This window comes from Erinaceus europaeus, chromosome 4 (assembly GCF_950295315.1).
Source record: "Erinaceus europaeus chromosome 4, mEriEur2.1, whole genome shotgun sequence".
Taxonomy (NCBI): domain Eukaryota; kingdom Metazoa; phylum Chordata; class Mammalia; order Eulipotyphla; family Erinaceidae; genus Erinaceus; species Erinaceus europaeus.
The window spans coordinates 112,878,301-112,897,013 of record NC_080165.1 but is presented as its reverse complement, the minus strand read 5'-3'; the positions used below and the strand labels follow the sequence as shown (position 1 = coordinate 112,897,013).

General features: G+C 38.6%; 1 protein-coding gene across 1 annotated transcript; it reads right to left on the bottom strand.

Annotated features, from left to right (window-relative positions):
* Positions 1-1,198: 1,198 nt before the first annotated feature.
* Positions 1,199-17,811, bottom strand: PERP (p53 apoptosis effector related to PMP22). The gene is made up of 3 exons (XM_007531599.3): positions 17,484-17,811; positions 4,975-5,115; positions 1,199-2,635 (listed from the first exon to the last, which is right to left on the bottom strand). The coding sequence occupies exons 1-3, from the start codon at positions 17,695-17,697 to the stop codon at positions 2,409-2,411; spliced, it is 582 nt and encodes a 193-aa protein (XP_007531661.1). The 5' UTR covers positions 17,698-17,811; the 3' UTR covers positions 1,199-2,408.
* Positions 17,812-18,713: the final 902 nt, after the last annotated feature.

The window sequence follows — 18,713 nt, the reverse complement described above, 5'->3', positions numbered from 1 at the left end:
AAATTGCACTGCCAAAGACCAAATGGCCAAGAGAAGGAGAAATATCTCTTATCTCCTTTTATATCATAGTAGAATTAACCTATGAATCATTGTGGGTAAAAAAAAATTAAGTGGAGAGGTGGATAAGAGGGAAAGAAGAGACTGCTTGCTGGTCCACTTCTTGTGGCAGCAAAGAGGAGAGAAGGAAGGACTACACAAATATTCCCTGGCATCTTGACCTACCAGAAATCTTTTAGTTCAAGTCCCTCTGATGCTGGCACTAAACAGATATTGTTTCCTATCTACGTATGGAGTATTGTTCGTTAAGGAAGAAGTTCAGAGGGCTAGGGAGGTGGCTCAGCTCAGAGCACATGCATAAGACCTGCAACAAAGAAAACAACAAATAAAGCTCCATTGGTGGTAGAGTAGTATTTTGATTTTTTTTTTCCAAACCACTATTCAGCTCTGTCTTACGGTGTTACAGAGGACTGAACCTGGGACTTTGGAGCCACAGGCAGGAGAATCTCTTTGCATAAGCATTATACTTCCTTTCTGCACTCTGATCTTTCTCTGTCTCATAAAACTCAAAATAAAAATTGGGCCATATTCAGTGGGGAAGAAATTACAAAAGCCAGACCTTGAACCTTCTGCACCCCATAATGACCTTGAGTCCATATTCCCAGAAGGATAAAGAATAAGAAATCTATCAGAGGAGGGGATGGGATACAGAGTTCTGGTGGTGGAAATTGTGTGGAGTTTTACCCCTCTTATCCTATGGTTTTGTCAGTATTTCCTTTTTATAAATAAAAATTGTAAACAAATAAACAAATGGAGTAACTCTCAAAAAAAGTGTTTTGCAAAAAATTGAGAAGTTTTACACATGTACCAACAACTGTATTTACTATAAACCATTAATCCCCCCCAATAAAAATGTTTAAAAGGAAAAAAAATGGCCATAAAGCACATGCCCTATGTGTTAAGTCCTGGATTGTTCTCTGGCACTCAATGAATTCAAAATAAATTCAGGGAGTAGATTAGTATAATCCAATCAAATGCATTAAAAATTATTACCAAACACCTAAAATGAATAAGACCTTTAAGACCAAGAGAAGGCAACCTTTCATTGTAACCATTGTCCTTTTGCTTCCACTCAAATCATGTTTTAAAACTTTCCTTCCCCATTATTTGAAAACCAAACCAAAAAAATACAAATTAGAAACAAGCTTACAGCACCTGGTTTATTGGGAAGTAGTCATAACGAAAACTTCAATTGCTTATTCTTCAGCTTACAAAATAACAATTTGATGTATAAAATGAATTAGTTTTCATTATGACAGTACAAATGGTAAAAAATATATATATAGTAATAATAACTCAACTGACATATATTTTGCACTCCGAGGAATCTCACCTCTCTCAATTCTCCTGTTGTATGATTTACATCGGTGATTTTAAAACTGTTTATCGAGGAAGACCAGGTTTCAAATTGTATTACGTTTTTGCTTATCTATCAGAAGCTGTGTCTATATGATGAAAGCCCAGGTAACCTGAGATGAAAGCCTTCCCTTGAGGCTGCTCTTAGGTTACCTTTGTGATAGGTTATGGCCCTCCTGATGCTTCACTGAAACTTAGTCATATTAATCAGTCATAATGGACAAGATGCAGACCATCTTTCAGTCTTCACTGGTCCTATCTGAACATACAGACACACAATAGTACATATTTATTAATAGCCTTTTCCCTTACCCCAACCTCATAAACTGTTTAAAAGATAAAGTTCTATCTAAACATTATACTACATAGGAATCCTTACAGCAACAGGGTTAAGCTATGAAAACAATAAAAATGGTTTCCTAAATGGCATATCAAACCAATGCGAAGCTCAGCAAGAAATCATATATTCAAGATATTAAGTAGAAATCCTCACAAGTGATATGTATTTAGGAAACTACCTTACTGAAGACTAGGAAAAAAAAAAACTTTTTGCATTCCCTTTTGACTATTTAGCCAATGACAATTTTAAATCCTCTTTTCATCAGTCCATTGTCCTCTTCTATACATACTATTTGGAAAAATAAAAATTTGATACAATTTCTTAAATCTTTATGGTCTTCTAATTTTACCTTAAAAAGTAGTGTTTCCTACTCCTATCATTTTGCAAATGCAGTATAAAGGATGTGGATTAGGAAACGTTGCCAAATGATAACTAATTAAGAGTCTTATTTATCTCTATAAAACATACCAAAAATGAATATTTAACTATAACATCCTTTAAGAAGTTTTTTTCTGAAAGTATTTTATCTTTTTGAATAGCTTAATTTTGTGAACACTGTCCTAAAACAAAATAGGCTCAAGTATCCTATGGAAAACTGTTTCTTCCTCTGTAATCCATCTTGACAGTGGGGTTTGTCTTCTACTCATTCTCCACCTTATGCAGATGTGTAGAAGTATCTGGGCTTGGCATTGCCCAGAAGGTCATCTTCATAGTTGGGGAGGCAACAGAAGAAGAAGGAACAGCCAATCAGAATAATTGTGGCTGCCCATCCAAAGCCATAGGCCCAGTTATAGATGTAGGTGACACCAGGGTTTAAATGCAGATTGAAGGTCTGTGTATACTTCACGGGGTAGATTACCAGGGATATGATCTGAAATACAGCTAGAGGGGGAAAAAAAAGAACTTCAAAAATAGGAATGTACAAATGAGTGAAAATATACTACAGGGTAACAACAGGTAATCTCCCTCTTCTATAATTATTATGCTTTTAAATCAGTCTTAAATACACCTATGCTCAATCCAACAATTGTAATGGAAGTATTGGGAGTATTTTGTTACTCAGGAGCCTATAAAAAGATTATTGAATTGAGTGGCTAAGAGATATTTGTACTGAGTATACTGCTGAACATATGGCATAACATCAGAAAATAATTAGCAAATCACTCAAAAGTACATGTGTAATTTTTAAAAATATTTTTTTATTTATTTATTGGATAGAGACAGAAAAAAAATGAGGGTGAAAAGGATATAGAGAAGAGATAAGGAGAGACACCTGCGTTTGTTTCACCACTTGTGAAGCTTACCCCATGCAAGTGGGGACCTGGGGCTTGAACCTAGATCTCTGCACATAGTAACATGTGCACCGAACCAGATGCATCACTACTTGGCCCCTATATGTTGAAATGCATATATACTAAAGTAAAAAAGTATAAAAATGTAGTGTGCAATAGAAGATAGGACAGTAAAAAGTCTATTTTTTCATTTTTATATTTTCATTACAAAATACAGTTAATACTTTCAGTGTCAAAAATATATGCATGTATACATGCACATATACACATGGCTCAATGATAATACTGAATAGACACCTTTGAGCTATTCAGTAACAACAAAGTTAACACAATAACCCAGTCAAGTGAAAAACTGATTTGAAAAATCACCAGAAAAGCCTGCACAAGAGGTAGAAACTGAAGAATAAATAGAAATGAAGAGATGGAGGGAGTGGGGAAGAACATTCCATATGAGGGAATGGAAACAAAAAGAGGAAATTATCATACTAATTTGAGAAACTTAAGAAGAAAGAACAATACAACAAGAATACTTCTGTACTTTTGGGTATTAATCACATAATTGTTATTAACTATTATGTTATCATTTTAAGCAACTTAAATTTTTTTTTACTATATCTACTCATACTTTTTCAATGAATAGGTATAGTTTTATAAAACGAGTAACTATTGAGGGTTGGGCAGTAGCGTAGTGGGTTAAGTGCATGTAGCATGAAGCGCAAAGAGCTGCATAAGGATCCCCAGTTGGAGCTCCCAGCTCCCCACTTGCAGGGGAGTTGCTTAACAAGCGTGAAGTAGGTCTGCAGGTGTCTTTCTCTCCCCCGTCTTCCCCTCCTCTCTCAATTTGTCTCTGTCCTACCCAACAACAATGACATCAACAACAATAATAATAACCACAACAATAAAAATTAAAAAACCATTTAAAATAAATAAATAAATAAATAAAATGAGCAACTATTTGCATGCTATGCCATGTTCTGAATATTTCTGCTTAACATTTCACAAGTAATTACTATGGCAAAGATTTTGAACAGATTTTAACTCTTTTGTCATTAAAGCATTACACTCCACAAGAAGAAATTAGCGGGCTATGCCCACAGGAATGCATATTCTTCATCACTACTTTTTATTACAAACTAATTATCTGCTACTAGCTTCAAAAAGAGTTTTTCATTAAGGTTCCTGTAAGATGTTCACCTGACTAGTGGGCCTGTTTTGTCATGCAAATAACCCAGGTTTGAATCTGACCTCCATTGTACTGGAGGAAACTTTAGTATTGTGATCTCTCTTTCACTTTCATATTCTCTCTCTCTCTCTCTCTCTCTCTCCCTCCCTCTCTCTCTCTCCACATCTCTCGCTCTCTTTCTAAAAGTCAACATGGAGGAAGTTAGCCCCAACAATGACAAAAAAATTTTTTTTAAATATTCATTCTGAGCCCCACCCACTTGCATAACTGAACATCCTACCCCTCAGCATTTGGTGCTATGCTACAAGGCAACAGTTCCAGATCTAACCCCTCACAGGGTCTGCAGGAAACTCTTTAGAGAACCCTGGTTCTTAAGAGAACAAGATTTCTTCAACACATGAAATGGTTCAGGCATCCCAGTCCCCTCAGCAAGGAGCTCTTCTCTGTACCAGCACTGGGACCACTATGGAGACACTGTACTTCATGGGATTGACAAGAGGTCACCTTGGAGAGGTAGCTGCATGCAGAGGGGCAACATCCCTCCCTGGGATAGGAAGCACAGAACACCTTTGAGGCACAAGAGCAAAGGGATCCAGACCTTAAAGTATAAATATGTTATCACTGTCCTTGCTGATGCATTTTCTGGATCAGGTCATTAACTCTAATTGCCAGGGGTCTTCTTTCACTGTGCATTACTATACTGAAGTCCAGTGTAGGTATAAATAAAGAACTGCTGACAGCCTTACCAGCCAGAGCCAAGAGGCCTCCAATCACTCTCAGGAAGACAAGCATTTGGGGTCCACAGAGGGCAAAAAACGAGAGGATAAAACAGATCACCAGGATGATAAAACCACAGAAGAGCGTGGCAGCGGCTGCCCTGCCCCAGGCTACAAAAGAGAAAAGAAACAGTAATTAATGAGACAGGCATTTCCTATGTTAAAAAAACGCTTATCAAAATATGATGAGGGTTTTATTTTCTTTCTAATTACACTTGTACAGGACTGTTTTCCTTTAAAATTTTTTTCCTTTTAAAAAAATGAAGGGAGCATCTCTATATTCCAAGAAAAGATTAAGAGATTCATATACAGGATGTTAATAATAATAGTAATGTTTTCTACCTTCTTTAAAAGAAATATTTATATCTTTGAAATGAATGTTGAAATTCACTTAGACTGTCTTAGTCAATTGGCCATATATACAGGTATATTTTTAAATTTTACATAATAAAATATTTTTAAAGATTCATTAAAAAAATTATTTAAGTCCTAACACATTTTAACTACAACAAATCTTTCTGATACTGAATAATTCAAATTACAAACTCTCTGAGAAATGTTTCAAATTTAGCAATAAAGTAGCTATGAGTTTTGCAATAACAGACATCGCTTAATAGCCAAGTGATCTAAATTTCAAACAACCTCACCTTTCTAATTGTTGTCTCAATTTTTAACTTCTAAAGTACTCAGAAGTTGTTGTACAAGAGTTCTTAATTATTTTCATTGGCCCTAAAAGTAACCAGAATGAGTTTGGGCATGAATTCTAGTTCTGAATACCTACACAGGCACCTATAGCTTTGTATCACTTGACTCTGGTGAAATAGGTTGAGTTGTGTTCTTTAGGCTATCCTAGCAGTTCTAATAAAAAATTCCCAGTGTTCAAACTTTACCAATTTAAAAGCCCCTCTTATACACAACCTTCTATGTGTAGGCAATAGCTGATATTTATGAAGCAATTTCACTGGATTAATGTAACATGCAGTAGAACACTAAAGCTTCATAATAACATTTCAAGATTTCCCGTTATTTCTTTAGAAGTAAGGATCTACTAAGGTTTTGAAAATCCATATAACCTGTTTATATCCACAAAGCTGATAAATAATGTAAGAAGAGTCTGAGTTCTGGCCTGATGGAATCTAGAACATGACTTTAAAGGGTTTAATTTATGTAGCATAAAATACCTTTCCTGGGGTCTGGAAGGTGGCACACTGGATAGGGCATTGGACTCTCAAGCGTGAGGACCCAAGTTCAATCCCCCGAAGCATATGTATCATTTCTCATGAATAAATATATAAAATTTTAAAAAAGAAGAAACTATTATCTCTTAAAAAAAAACAACCTTCCTAAGTGTATAATTCAGTAATTTCTACATAGTCTTTCTTCTATATTTTTACTATACTCACATCATCATTTACATTTCAAACATTTTATCACCCTCCTCCCCCAAAAAATAAACTTTATTTCCATTAGCAACTATCAGTCATCCTCTACTCCCTCCTTGCTTGAACTTCTGTAAATCACTCATCCACTTCAGGTTTTAAAAATTTGACAATATTGGACATTTCATATACAAGGCAGATTTTTCTCTTTTTTTCTATTTAGCATCTGTATTTCAGAGTGTATTAGTATTCATTTCTTTAAATTTTTTTAAATTTCTTTATTGGGGGATTAATGGCTTACAGTCAACAGTAAAATACGACAGTTTGTACATGCATAACATTTCCACATAACAATACACCCGCCACTAGGTCCTCCTATGCCATCATGTTTCATGACCCGAACCCTCTCCCTTCCACCTCAGTCTTTTACTTTAGCACAATATCATTTCTTTTTAAATAAAAACAAAACTCTATTGTATGTGTAGCCCACACTTTGTCTACCTACTCATTCACTAATACATGGACATGTGGGACCAGGTGGTGGCACACCTGGTTGACCTCACTTGCTACAATGCACAAGGACCCTGAGTTCAAGACCCCAGTCCCCATTTGCAGGTGGGAAGCTTTACAAGTGGTGAGCCAGTGCTGCAGATCTTTCTCCCCTTCCCCTTGATTTCTGTCATTATCTGATGAATAAAATAAATAAACATATATATATATGTACATATATATACACACAATCTTAACAAACTACATTTTTATCTTGTTGAATTACATTTCACTTATATTTTATTAGGGAAATAATGATTTACAAAACACTCATTATCACATGGGTACAAGTTCTTATCTTTCCATGATAGGTGTCCATATACCAGTCCCACTAACAATTTAGGTCCTCCAGCATCATTGTGCATTGTGTCCCCAGTGCCTTCTCAATGCATTAATTTTTATTGTGGTTAAAAAGTAGAGTTATGATTTTATTGATTTAATAATGTTCGACAAGACCATAGGATAAGAGGGTATAATTCTCACCACCAGAGTTCCACATCCCAGCTAAAGAATGGAAGCAGCCTAAATGCCTATCAACAGATGACTGGATAAAGAAGTTATAAACTATATACTCCATGGAATGCTACTCTGCAATCAAACAGAGATGATGGTGTGTCGAGATGAAACAGATGAGACTGGAGGTGATGATGATCAGTCAAATAAGTAAAGAAATGAAAGACAGCTACCAGAGAGTTTCACTCATATGTGGAATCTATAGAACTGATACATACAAATTTGTAAAGAAGAAAAAGAAGATGGAGGAGGAAATTAACTATCTCTAAGGTTAACTATCTCTAAGGAAATTAACTATCTCTAAGGAGGAGAAAATTAACTATCTCTAAGGTTCAATGTGGAGCTATATCCTGTAATCTTACCATCTTGTAATCCAACCCACAATTAATCACAAATAAAAAATGACAAGAATTATAATTTTACAAAAGTAGAGTTATGTGCCCTCTACCCTGTTTTCACTCCTATTCTGACAATTTTATCTGCATGTAATTCTGAGTAATTTGGCTATTAAATAGTTAAACTTTGTTCAAACAAAGACATGGGACAACAAAAAAAAATAAGGACTTTGAAACCAGTTGGACCTTATTTATCCCATCTCTGCCATCTATTAGCTACTGTCAGGCTACACGTCTGTTAACCAAGGTTTAAAGGCCTATTGCAAGATTACTGGGTGGAGGAAAGCTCTTATGTGAAGTCACAGCACTGTTAATTCTCCAGCATTCACTGTTCAACAACTTTCATTTCTACTTCAATGACTTTTCTCCAGTAACTACAAATTTCACTGATTCTACCTTTGTAATGTTCTCTGTCATCACTGAAAATAGTTCCTGAGTTATCTTCTACAGTTTTTCCATCTTCAACTGATACAGACAAACTTGAATTAAGTTTCTGTTTCATGTTTAGGTATCTATTCTCACTCTACATTGTCTACTAGATTAATGGATGGCAGGGAGAGGGGGGCAGGCAGTGGTGCATGTGGATAAGCACACACACTACAGTGCACAAGAACCCAGGATCAAGCCCCTGGTCCCCACCTGCAAGGGAGAGCTTCACAAGTGGTGAAGCAGGGCTGCAGGTATCTCTCTGTCTCTCTCCCTTTATTTATCTCTTCTTCCCTTTTCAATTTCTTTCTCTCTCTACTGAACAATAAACACATAAAAAGTAAAATAAATAAAATTTAAAAAGAAAGAAATAGCATGTCAATTCACTTAAGCCAAGAGATGTTCTGAAAACACACAGCATTTTCAGAACTGTTCCTAAATTATGTTAAATCCAGCTGGCTAAATAAATTTTCTTTTTACATAAAATGTCGAGTCTAAACAAAACAAAAATGAAGGGACCAACAGATAGCTCATGGGGTAGGGTGTGTATCTTGCCATGTACTGAGTTGTTCAAAAAGTTGTGATATATTTATGCATCATGACTTTTCCAACAACCCAATACATGGCTCAGCTTTGAGTCTCTGCACCATGTGGCAGTGCCACAGAATTGCCCTCTCCCCGCATCTCTACCTGAATGAAAAGGTTTGCCTGGGAACAGTAAAATTGTGTGTTAAGGAAGGGGTCCAGGGAATGACAACTCTTCAGCTCCATCACTCAGGTGAGACCTTTCCTTTCATAGTATTCTCTAATTCCATTCCAGGTGGTCCACTCCCCAATAAAGTCCCCAAACCTAGATATAGTCCAGGTCCCCTGAGATAGAGCATAGGTTCACACATGCCCATAAACTAGGGGAAAAATATATACCTGAAAGCAAAAGTACACAAGAGCATGCAGGGAATACCCCCAAACACCTCATCTGCACTATTCCAGTCTTTAGGTCCATGATTGTTCAACAGTTTGTTTGGCTTTGTATGTTAACTCTCTTTTCAGCCACCAGGTTCCGGATGCCAGCAAGATGCTGACCAGACTTCCCTGGACAGACGACCCCATCAATGTGTACTGGAGCTCTGCTTCCCCAGAGCCCCACCCTACTAGGAAAAGGGAGAGACAGACTGGGAGTATGGACCGACCAGTCAACGCCCATGTTCAGTGGGGAAGCAATTACAGAAGCCAGACCTTCCACCCTCTGCAACCCACAACGACCCTGGATCCATACTCCCAGAGAGATAGAGAATGGGAAAGCTATCAGGGGAGGGGATGGGATATGGAGATCGGGTTATGGGAATTGTGGAACTATACCCCTCTTATTCTATGGTTTTGTTAATGTCTCCTTTCTTAAATAAAAAAAATAATAATTTAAAAAAGAAAAGAAAAAGAGAAAAAGAGGCCAGGCAATGGCACACCTGGTTAAGTGCACACATTATAGTGTAGAATGAGCTGGGTTCAAGCCCCTGGTCCCCACCTACAGGGGGGAAAGCTCCATAAATGCTGAAGTAAGTCTGCAAATGTCTTTCTAACTCCTTCCCTTTTTGTAGCTTCCCCTCCCCTCTCAAATTCTCTCTGTCTTTATCTAATAATAAATAAAAGATTTAAATATATACATAAAAAAGTAAGTCAAAATGGAGAATTGAGCCATTTTGAGAATGTTTGTTAATGCAGAAAGGCTGCCTTGAATGTAGAGCATGTAAAACCTGTTTCTGTAGCATAGAAACACCCACCTTGAGTCACTTCACTATGACTTTAAATGGAAACCTTGGCAGGGTTTTGAAAATCCTGAGTGATGAATGACAAGTTAAAGCAATCTGCCTCTTCATGTCAATGACGATTTTGTTTAAAAATGCTGAGTGGACCGTATCGGGTTTGGGAAGTGCCCTTCCAGCCCCAGATTCTGCTTGAGAAGGGAGCAAGCTGTGAAATACACTTTGAAAATTATAGTAAGTCTTACTCTAAGTGCCATTGGTTTCATTTACTAAGCTAGAATGTGCCTGATATCTACAGAATTTGCCCAATTCCTTTGGGAGGTATTTAAACTACCATGTTATACTATGATCTAAATTGAATCACATTTACAACCCCCAATGGAAAACATTAGTTTTTAAAACTTCTTCTCAAGCAACTTGTCCCAAGATTCAACATGTAAGTCTCAGTTCTCTAGAAGAAGACCATTCAACTTTATTCTAAAGACAAGTCAGTCCTTTATTACTACTTCACACAGTAGATTGTATTGCCTTTATCGAATGTCTGATATGTAGGAATAGTGGGGAGGATTCCCATAGTCTTGAGACCACAAAATCATAGAGTACCCGAGATAAACATGGCAGGTTTCTGTGTGGGGATGTACAATGTCATTTCTGTAGTTTGACCTACATGCTTAGGGGGACAATCACATTGGTAATATATACATATACTTATATTTCTTTTCTAAGTACCCCTTGAAGAAATACATGTTGTCAAAGAAATTAACATTATAAATCCATTATAAATAAGGTCCATTGAAGATCCACTTAGATGAAGAATGGCTTAACAAACTTGGCAATCCTTGGAACAGATTCAGCATCCATTCAACAACATAGAAACCAGTCAGAGATGACTAATGAAGTGAGAAATATATTTAAGAGTTCTGTATGAGGAATAATGCTTTATCTGTTTTCCAGGAAAGTCATAGAAGAGCACAGCATTACAACACAAATGTTGACAGAAAAGATCAACAAGGTTAACTTACAGAGTCAAAAAGTACATACAAATACAATGGATTTTAACATTAGAATCATACCTTAGGCTACAGCTTGTGAAATGGAAAAATAAGGCATTTTTTGTTAAAAGACAAAGAGGGTATTGGTAACATTTTTAATATTACTGATGATATTTGCATACTGTCACTAATTTTTCACCCTTAAGATATTTATTTTACTGGGTTTGCTGCATCATTCAGTAGTTTTATATATGAACACCAAACATGGACTGAAAAACATTTCTGGCCTAGCCCATTACTCTATGCCCCACAGACACTAACCAGTCATCCAACTAAAGCAAGGTGTCTTTCCAGAACAAAGAGAAGGAATTCTTAATAATATTTAAATGTTCTCTTAGAGAATCCAAGAAAAACTGGATAAAACCATACTTAAAAAAATTCTTTTTAATGTTCTAGTTAATAGTAAGCACAGGAGCATAATGTATCCAAAAAGGTTGTTGCACATTCAGTGATGCTTTTGGCCGTGCCTCTGAAACTTAAAAGGGCTTACTAGTCATCTGAGGAGCTGATGCAGTAGGTGGGGCAAAAGGGCAGAAGACTCTGAGTACCCAGCACCCTTCCAGGTAAGGCTGAGCTGGTAGGGTGAGGCATTTTTCTGAGTCACAAAAATCTAACAGGTCTCTTAAAAAAAAGGAGAATAAAAGAAGAAAGAAAGAAAGAAAGAAAGAGAAGAAAAGAAGGGAAAGGAAAGGAAAGGAAAGGAAAGGAAAGGAAAGGAAAGGAAAGGAAAGGAAAGGAAAGGAAAGGAAAGGAAAGGAACCTACACAGGGGAAAAAGAGGTTTTACAAAAGTAGTTCTGGAAGACAGTGAGAGAATGGCTTAAGGTATCAATGGCAAGTCACAGAGGGGCACACTCCACACACAGTCACTGTGAGATTCTTCACATGCACTACATTTCCCCCTGGAACAGTCAGATGACAACTACTTGCCACTGCATGTTCCCTTTACCACACGATTTTCTCTGAGTGGAGAAGACATGGATTTGTACCTTGAATTCAGGTAGGAGGAATTGGGCTTTGAATTTATATAAGGTAAATACAAATGAATTTGGATCTACCTCTAAGTTGAAAGTCAGTATTACAAAGATCAATTGGGAGAACTCATTTTTTAATTTTGATAGGTAGGATATGAATGTGTACCATCCCCAAGAACTAATGCCTAATTTTATAAGATAAAAGCATAACACCTCATCATATAATCCCTAGTAGTATAATCTTAAACCTGAATCCTTCACCTAATGTAAGCCTACTAGCTTCATAATTATTTTTCTCAATTCATAAACATTTAAGAACTTTATAGCTAAATAACCTGAAAATATATCATATGATACTATGACTCTGTGGCTTAGTCCAGGTTAATTTTATTTTATTTTATCTTATTTTATTTTTTAATCCCAGGTTCAATCCCTAGCACCACCTAAACTATTGCTGAGTAGCTCTGACTGAAAAAGAAGGGGAGAGGGAAGGGAGGAAAAGAAAGAAAATTCAGTGCATTCTGTAGTAGTAAAGGATACTTTGGCAAAACTGGGTTTCACATTTTGAGTTTGACTCTAAGGCCAGTGCTTTTGAATACAACTGACTTCCCACTTTCAATCTTGGTGAGTAAACTCATCTCCATTATTGTTCTCCACCTTCACAAGTTGGAACTTGCTTGGAATTTGAAATATCACTGCTCTTAAAGCAACCTTTCTTCATATTGTTTCTTGAAACTGGAAACAGGGGCCTGTTGGCGATGCTCCTGGTTAAGCACTCACATGACCTTACACAAGGACTCAGGTTCAAACCCCTGCCCCACCTGCAGAGAGAAAGCTTCACAAGTGGTGAAGTAGAACTGCAGATGTCTCTCTGTCTCATTCCTTCTAAATCCCCCACCCCTGCTCTCAATTTCTCTCTGTCCCTATGCAATAATAAATAAGTAAAAGTTTGTTTTTTTTTAAAGAAACTGGAAACAAAGGTGTCAGCTGGGCAAAGACAATATGCAGGCACCTTAATTCTAATTAATCTTGCATTTATTTATATATGAAATTTGAATCTCCATTTCAGTGTTGTGAACTGTTTTCATACTTTGACAAGTGTAAACTACAAATTAAAATGTTTAATCAAGTGTTTGCTAAAGTGGGTATTTAGTTGTTACTATCATGTAAAAGAAAAGATTCAGGGACTGAGGAGATAGTACAGCAGTGGAGCACAAATTCCCATATGAGAGATCTCAGGTTCAATCCCCAGCATTCCAGATGCTATACCTGGATGCTGCTCCGGGTATAAATAAATAAATAAATAAATCACCACAGGTGGTACAGTACCTGGTTGAGTGTACACATTACAGAGTACTAGGACCTGGGTTCAAGCCCCCTAGTACCTACCTGCAGGGGGAACTTCACAAGTGGTGAAACAGTGTTTCAGGTGTCCCTTTCTCCCTATCTACTTCCCCCTTCCCTCTCAATTTCTTTATGTCTCTATCCAAAAAAATAAAAATTAAAAATATTCACCATATACTCGATTTATTTATGAAGAAAAAAACAAGGAGATATGATCATTTGAAATTCTAAAATGCTAACAAAAAAAAAAAAAACGAGCTATCAATAGTAGCATAGAATATAATGTTCTGCATTTTACATAGCTCTAAGGAAGTAGCTCTTTTCATAAAAATACCTCTAGGGACATAGTTCATCAAACAGAGTATAGTCCTTATCAGGAGTTGGAGTTGGGCTCTGGATTTAATCTTCAGCACTGCAGACAACCCCAAAGGAATTCTAAGGAAAGTAGAACTAAACACACACACACACACACACACACACACACACACACACACACTTCATACAATAAAAATTGTGAAGGGACGCAGTTTAGTAGTATGTGAACACACAAGGTTCTGGGTTCATTCCCTGACACCACATTAAAAGTAAATAAATGCATCTAATTTAATACTAACATTTGCCAGCAATTGTGTGAATCTTGAATACCAAAATAAACAATATACATATTGCAAATATCAGCTAATTAAAGAGATGGTCATATATTTTGTGATCCAAAGGTCTACATTTGTACCAGTCACAATGATATGATGTTATTTTTCTTTTCCAGTACATATCAAGAAGTTTTAAAATGCAACCATACATGCTAAATTCTTTGTATTGAGAGATCGGTTAGAGTGCCATCAACCTTACCACTTGTTTCACAAGAGTATGTATTTGCACATAAGCTCTAAACTACTTGTTACATTTTAGATAAAAATAATAGCTTTACCACTTCACTCCTGTGAGAATGTCATACATCAGAAAAGGTAATAGCAGCAAATGCTGGAGAGGGTGTGGGGTCAAAGGAACCCTCCTGCACTGCTGGTGGGAATGTAAATTGGTCCAACCTCTGTGGAGAACAGTCTGGAGAACTCTCAGAAGGATAGAAATGGGCCTATCCTGTGATCCTGTGATTTCTCTCCTGGGGATATATCCTAAGGAACCCAACACACCCATCCAAAAAGATCTGCATAGATCTTATAGAACACATAGAGCAAATTGTTCTTAGCAGCACAATTTGTAATAGCCAAAACCTGGAAACAACCCAGGTGTCCAACAACAGATGAGTGGCTGAGCAAGTTGTGGTATATATACACAATGAAATACTACTCAGCTATTAAAAACAGTGACTTCACCGTTTTCACCTGATCTTGGATGGAGCTTGAAAAAGTCATGTTAAGTGAAATAAGTCAGAAAGAGAAGGATGAATGTGGGATGATCTCACTCTCAGGCAGAAGTTGAGAAAGAAGATCAGAAGACAAAGCACAAATAGAACCTGAACTGGAGTTGGTGTATTGCACCAAAGTAAAAGACTCTGGGGTGGGGGTGGGGGAGGAATACAGGTTGACAGAGGACCTAGTGGGGGTTGTATTGTTATATGGAAAACAGGGAAATGTTATGTGTGTACAAACTACTGTATTTACTGTTGAATGTAAAACACTGATTCCCCAATAAAGAAATTTTTAAAAAAGTAATAGCTCTGGGGAAATATATTGTGTTTTCAGTAAATCCTACTAAAGTTATCTGGGAATCTGAAGACTGCAACACATGCCTAGATAGCAGTCCTATAGTATAAAATACACACTTCTACTTTCACGAGTCAAAAAGAGCAATCTTCTATGGCAAGACATGGGGCCAGAGTATAATAAAAGAGCAACTCATCTTGACTGCAATGGTCAAAGAAGGAACTCACTAATGGCTACAAGTCTATTCTCTCCTTCCCACAATGATCCCATGAGGGGACCCTGGATCTTTGATTTGAGCCTAGATCTTGAGCAAAAGTCACATCTAACACATTACCAGTACTTAATTATCTTTGGAAAGTTCACAAGAATAATTACATTGGGATGTTTAGGCTACCACCTATCTGTGTGTAATATGAGCACACATATTACAATGTGCAAGGACAGGGATTCATTCGAGGCCTCAGTCCCCACCTGCAGGGGTAGAGCTTTGAGAGTGGTGAAGCAGTGTTGCAGGTGTCTCTCTGTTTCTCTTCCTCCCCATCACTCCCTTCCCTCATGATTTCTGGCTTTCTCTATCCAAAATAAATAAAGATAATAAATAAATCTTAAATAAATAAAATAAAAATAGTCTTAAGGTATCATAAAGGGAGTCATGGATTTTTCAAAACCCACTTGAAATACTGGACTCTTCCAAAAAGCAATTTCTAGAACAAATGAAAACAAACTACATACTGGATTGCTGTTGTACTTTGTTGTAGAGTTAAATATTTTACACAGCTACCCAATTAAAAAAAAAGAACAGACTGATTCCATATACAAAACACTACATCAGTCTGAGGTTAGAAGGGCCACACCCAAGGAAGGTGAGCTCACCTCAGTAGTCAAGAGAAATACCAACTGCATTGTGCTTGTTTCACATAAGGGCCAAGATGACAGTCAGAGCCATGCAGGCCGGATCATGTCCCAGCAAGTATGCTGGTCATTGTTCTGCCAGCATTCTCTCCCAGCCAGCACACCAGCATTCTTTTATTATATGGAAGATTGCCAGTACTCTATCAGTCTGTGCATAACTTATGATTATCAAAGTCAGTTTAAAAACACACCTGTTGAAACAAACCTATTAAATCCCTTACAAAGACCATATTCAGATGCAGTTTTACTGGAAGACACAATACAAGTATATTTTTATAATTAATTACCTTTAAAACCTAAAAAAAATATTGGAATAACACAAACCCTGCCATGCATACTGTTCTGAGTTTGAAGAAAGGAAAACCAGACCTCACGGAAAGGAGAATTCCAAGCAATTTTCATGATTTATTGTTTGCTAGTGAGAAACACATCTTCTAGGGGGTAGGGTCTGGGACAAGCTCTTAGTGAGAACTTCCAAACAGTCAATAATAGATAAGATAGAGCACCAGCCACCCCACCCCATCTCCCTGGGGATGGGCTTAAAGCCACAAAGAAAACCCAGAAGAACCTAGCCATTTAAGGAAAGAATCAAATCAAAAATGTTAGCAGGTAACTGAAAAAGGCAGGTTGTCTTCCTTTCTGGTTAAAATCTATTAGATTTAGTGAAGTCCCAATTAATACTATTTGACTTTAAATTCAGATTATGTCCACAACTAGACCCTCCCCAGCCACCCCACCCCCACCCCATCCCCACACACTGCTGGTCACAGCAGAACTCCTGCATCCCCAATTTTTCACATGCCTCAAAGGGGCATCTATTAATGAGTGATATAAAAGCTTCCTTTCTGCTGCTGGTGGTGGTAATGGTGCTTTCTGCAATGTATTAAAATTGCTTCCTCTGCTTCAAATCAGGTTAAAATAAACGAGTTTTTATTGAACAGCCAGACAATGCGTAAGCTGAAAACACATCCCCTAAAACAAAAGCTAAAGCTAACAAAAATTAGCTTGACACCTCAAATACTCCCGTATGAAAATCCTAACTCCTAAAACTTAATGGAAGACTGGCTCTCAATTGATTTAAATTAAACGAATATAACGTCTTTAAGGAAGGAGGAGTTTAATCATAGTAACAAAATAACATGTGACAGGTTGGGAAGAAATTTCACTAGATCTCCAAGAAAATACTTTGTTCTTATGCACTCATCGAAACCTTTTCAATGGCTGAAATCATCTTTAGCACTCAGTTGATAAACACTACAAATAAATAAATAAGCTTACATTGGGGTTATTTTCTTCCCATGTTAAGCCTGGTTTGGGCCACAAAGGTCTGCCAATAATTTATTTTGTTCAGGTTGATGTATACATCTATGCTCTAAATAGATTATTAATTCGTAGTCACCCTGATCAGTCCCCTAGACAAAGGACTTCTGTTGACACCTTGTGTTCCCAGGGCACCAGGTGAACGCCCAACCCGTCAGGCCCGGAGGGCTTCCGGGAGGCGGCGGCACTCACCATATTCCATGAGGCTCTCGCAGCCTTGCTCTGGAGACCCGGTGCCGCCGCCCTCTTCCCAGCACCGCCACCACAGAGAGGACGTCTGGATGTGGGTGTCGGACTGCAGCCAGCCTCGACCGGACAGCGCGATGATATCGAAGGCGATGGCGCTGAGCAGGAGCAGGGGCAGGATCCACCTGCAGCGCTCGCAGGCCAGGCCGCAGCGCAGCATCTCGACGGTGGCGGCGCGGCGCGGAGCGGAGGAGCACGGGCTGGGAGGCAGCGGAGAGTGGCCGGCGAGCACCGGCTGCGCGACAAAAGGGTAGCGCGGCGGGTAGGCGGCTCCCGGGAAGACGCTGCTGGGCTGGTGGCGGGGGCGCGGCGCGGGGGCCGCACCTACATTCCAGTGAGTCACCGAGCGCCGCCCAGACCTGCCGGGCCAGACCCGGAGCTCTCGGGCAGAGGCGAGGCCGGACTCAGGTTACAGCGTGTGGGGGTGCGCCCCGCCTCCCGCTTTTCTCGGTGCGCGCACCCCAGAAGCTTTCTCCGCGCTCCCAGGTGTGCTGCGCATGGTAATCTGCGCCACGTAGGTCAAACAGCTGCCCGCTGACCATCGGGGAATGGTCTGATTTGCAGCAATGTCAAAGTCCCAAGTTTGAGATGGGTGTTGAAGTTGTGCTGTGAAGTCAGCGCAGCACTCTGTCTAGCTTGTGCCAGAGCCAGAAGCCTGTCTATTTCCCCCAAAGAAAAGTGGGCACTTCTTCTAGGACGCTGCCCTTGGACTTTGTACTGTGACTCCTACTCTTATATATTTACATTCCCTTCTTTCCCTCTGGGTTGAGGTTTGACAGCGGGGGCCATGTTTGATTTAGCTTAGTTGCCCTGGTAATCTAGCACCTTTGGGGGCCTAATAAACATTTTATGGGTCAACACACTAAAGTTAACAAATGCTCAGTTCAGTCTTGGAGGGTCGCTTGGGGCTTCCCCAGATAACATCCAGTCCTGGCTGCTGGAGTTCACTGGAATCCTATTACGAGCCTATTTACCCCACTCCCACCCCCTTATCCACTCTTAATTTACTACGTCGAGGTTTCACTAGACAAAAGCCATACGTCAGCATGCAGCCAGCTCCTAAAATCCTGGCCCTGCTTGGGTCACCACTGACTCCTCAGGCGTGGCAGGGAGGGTGTGGTGGCAAGGGGGAGCGGCGCTGGGGAGAAACAAGCTCACAGTTTCTGACATCTTGCC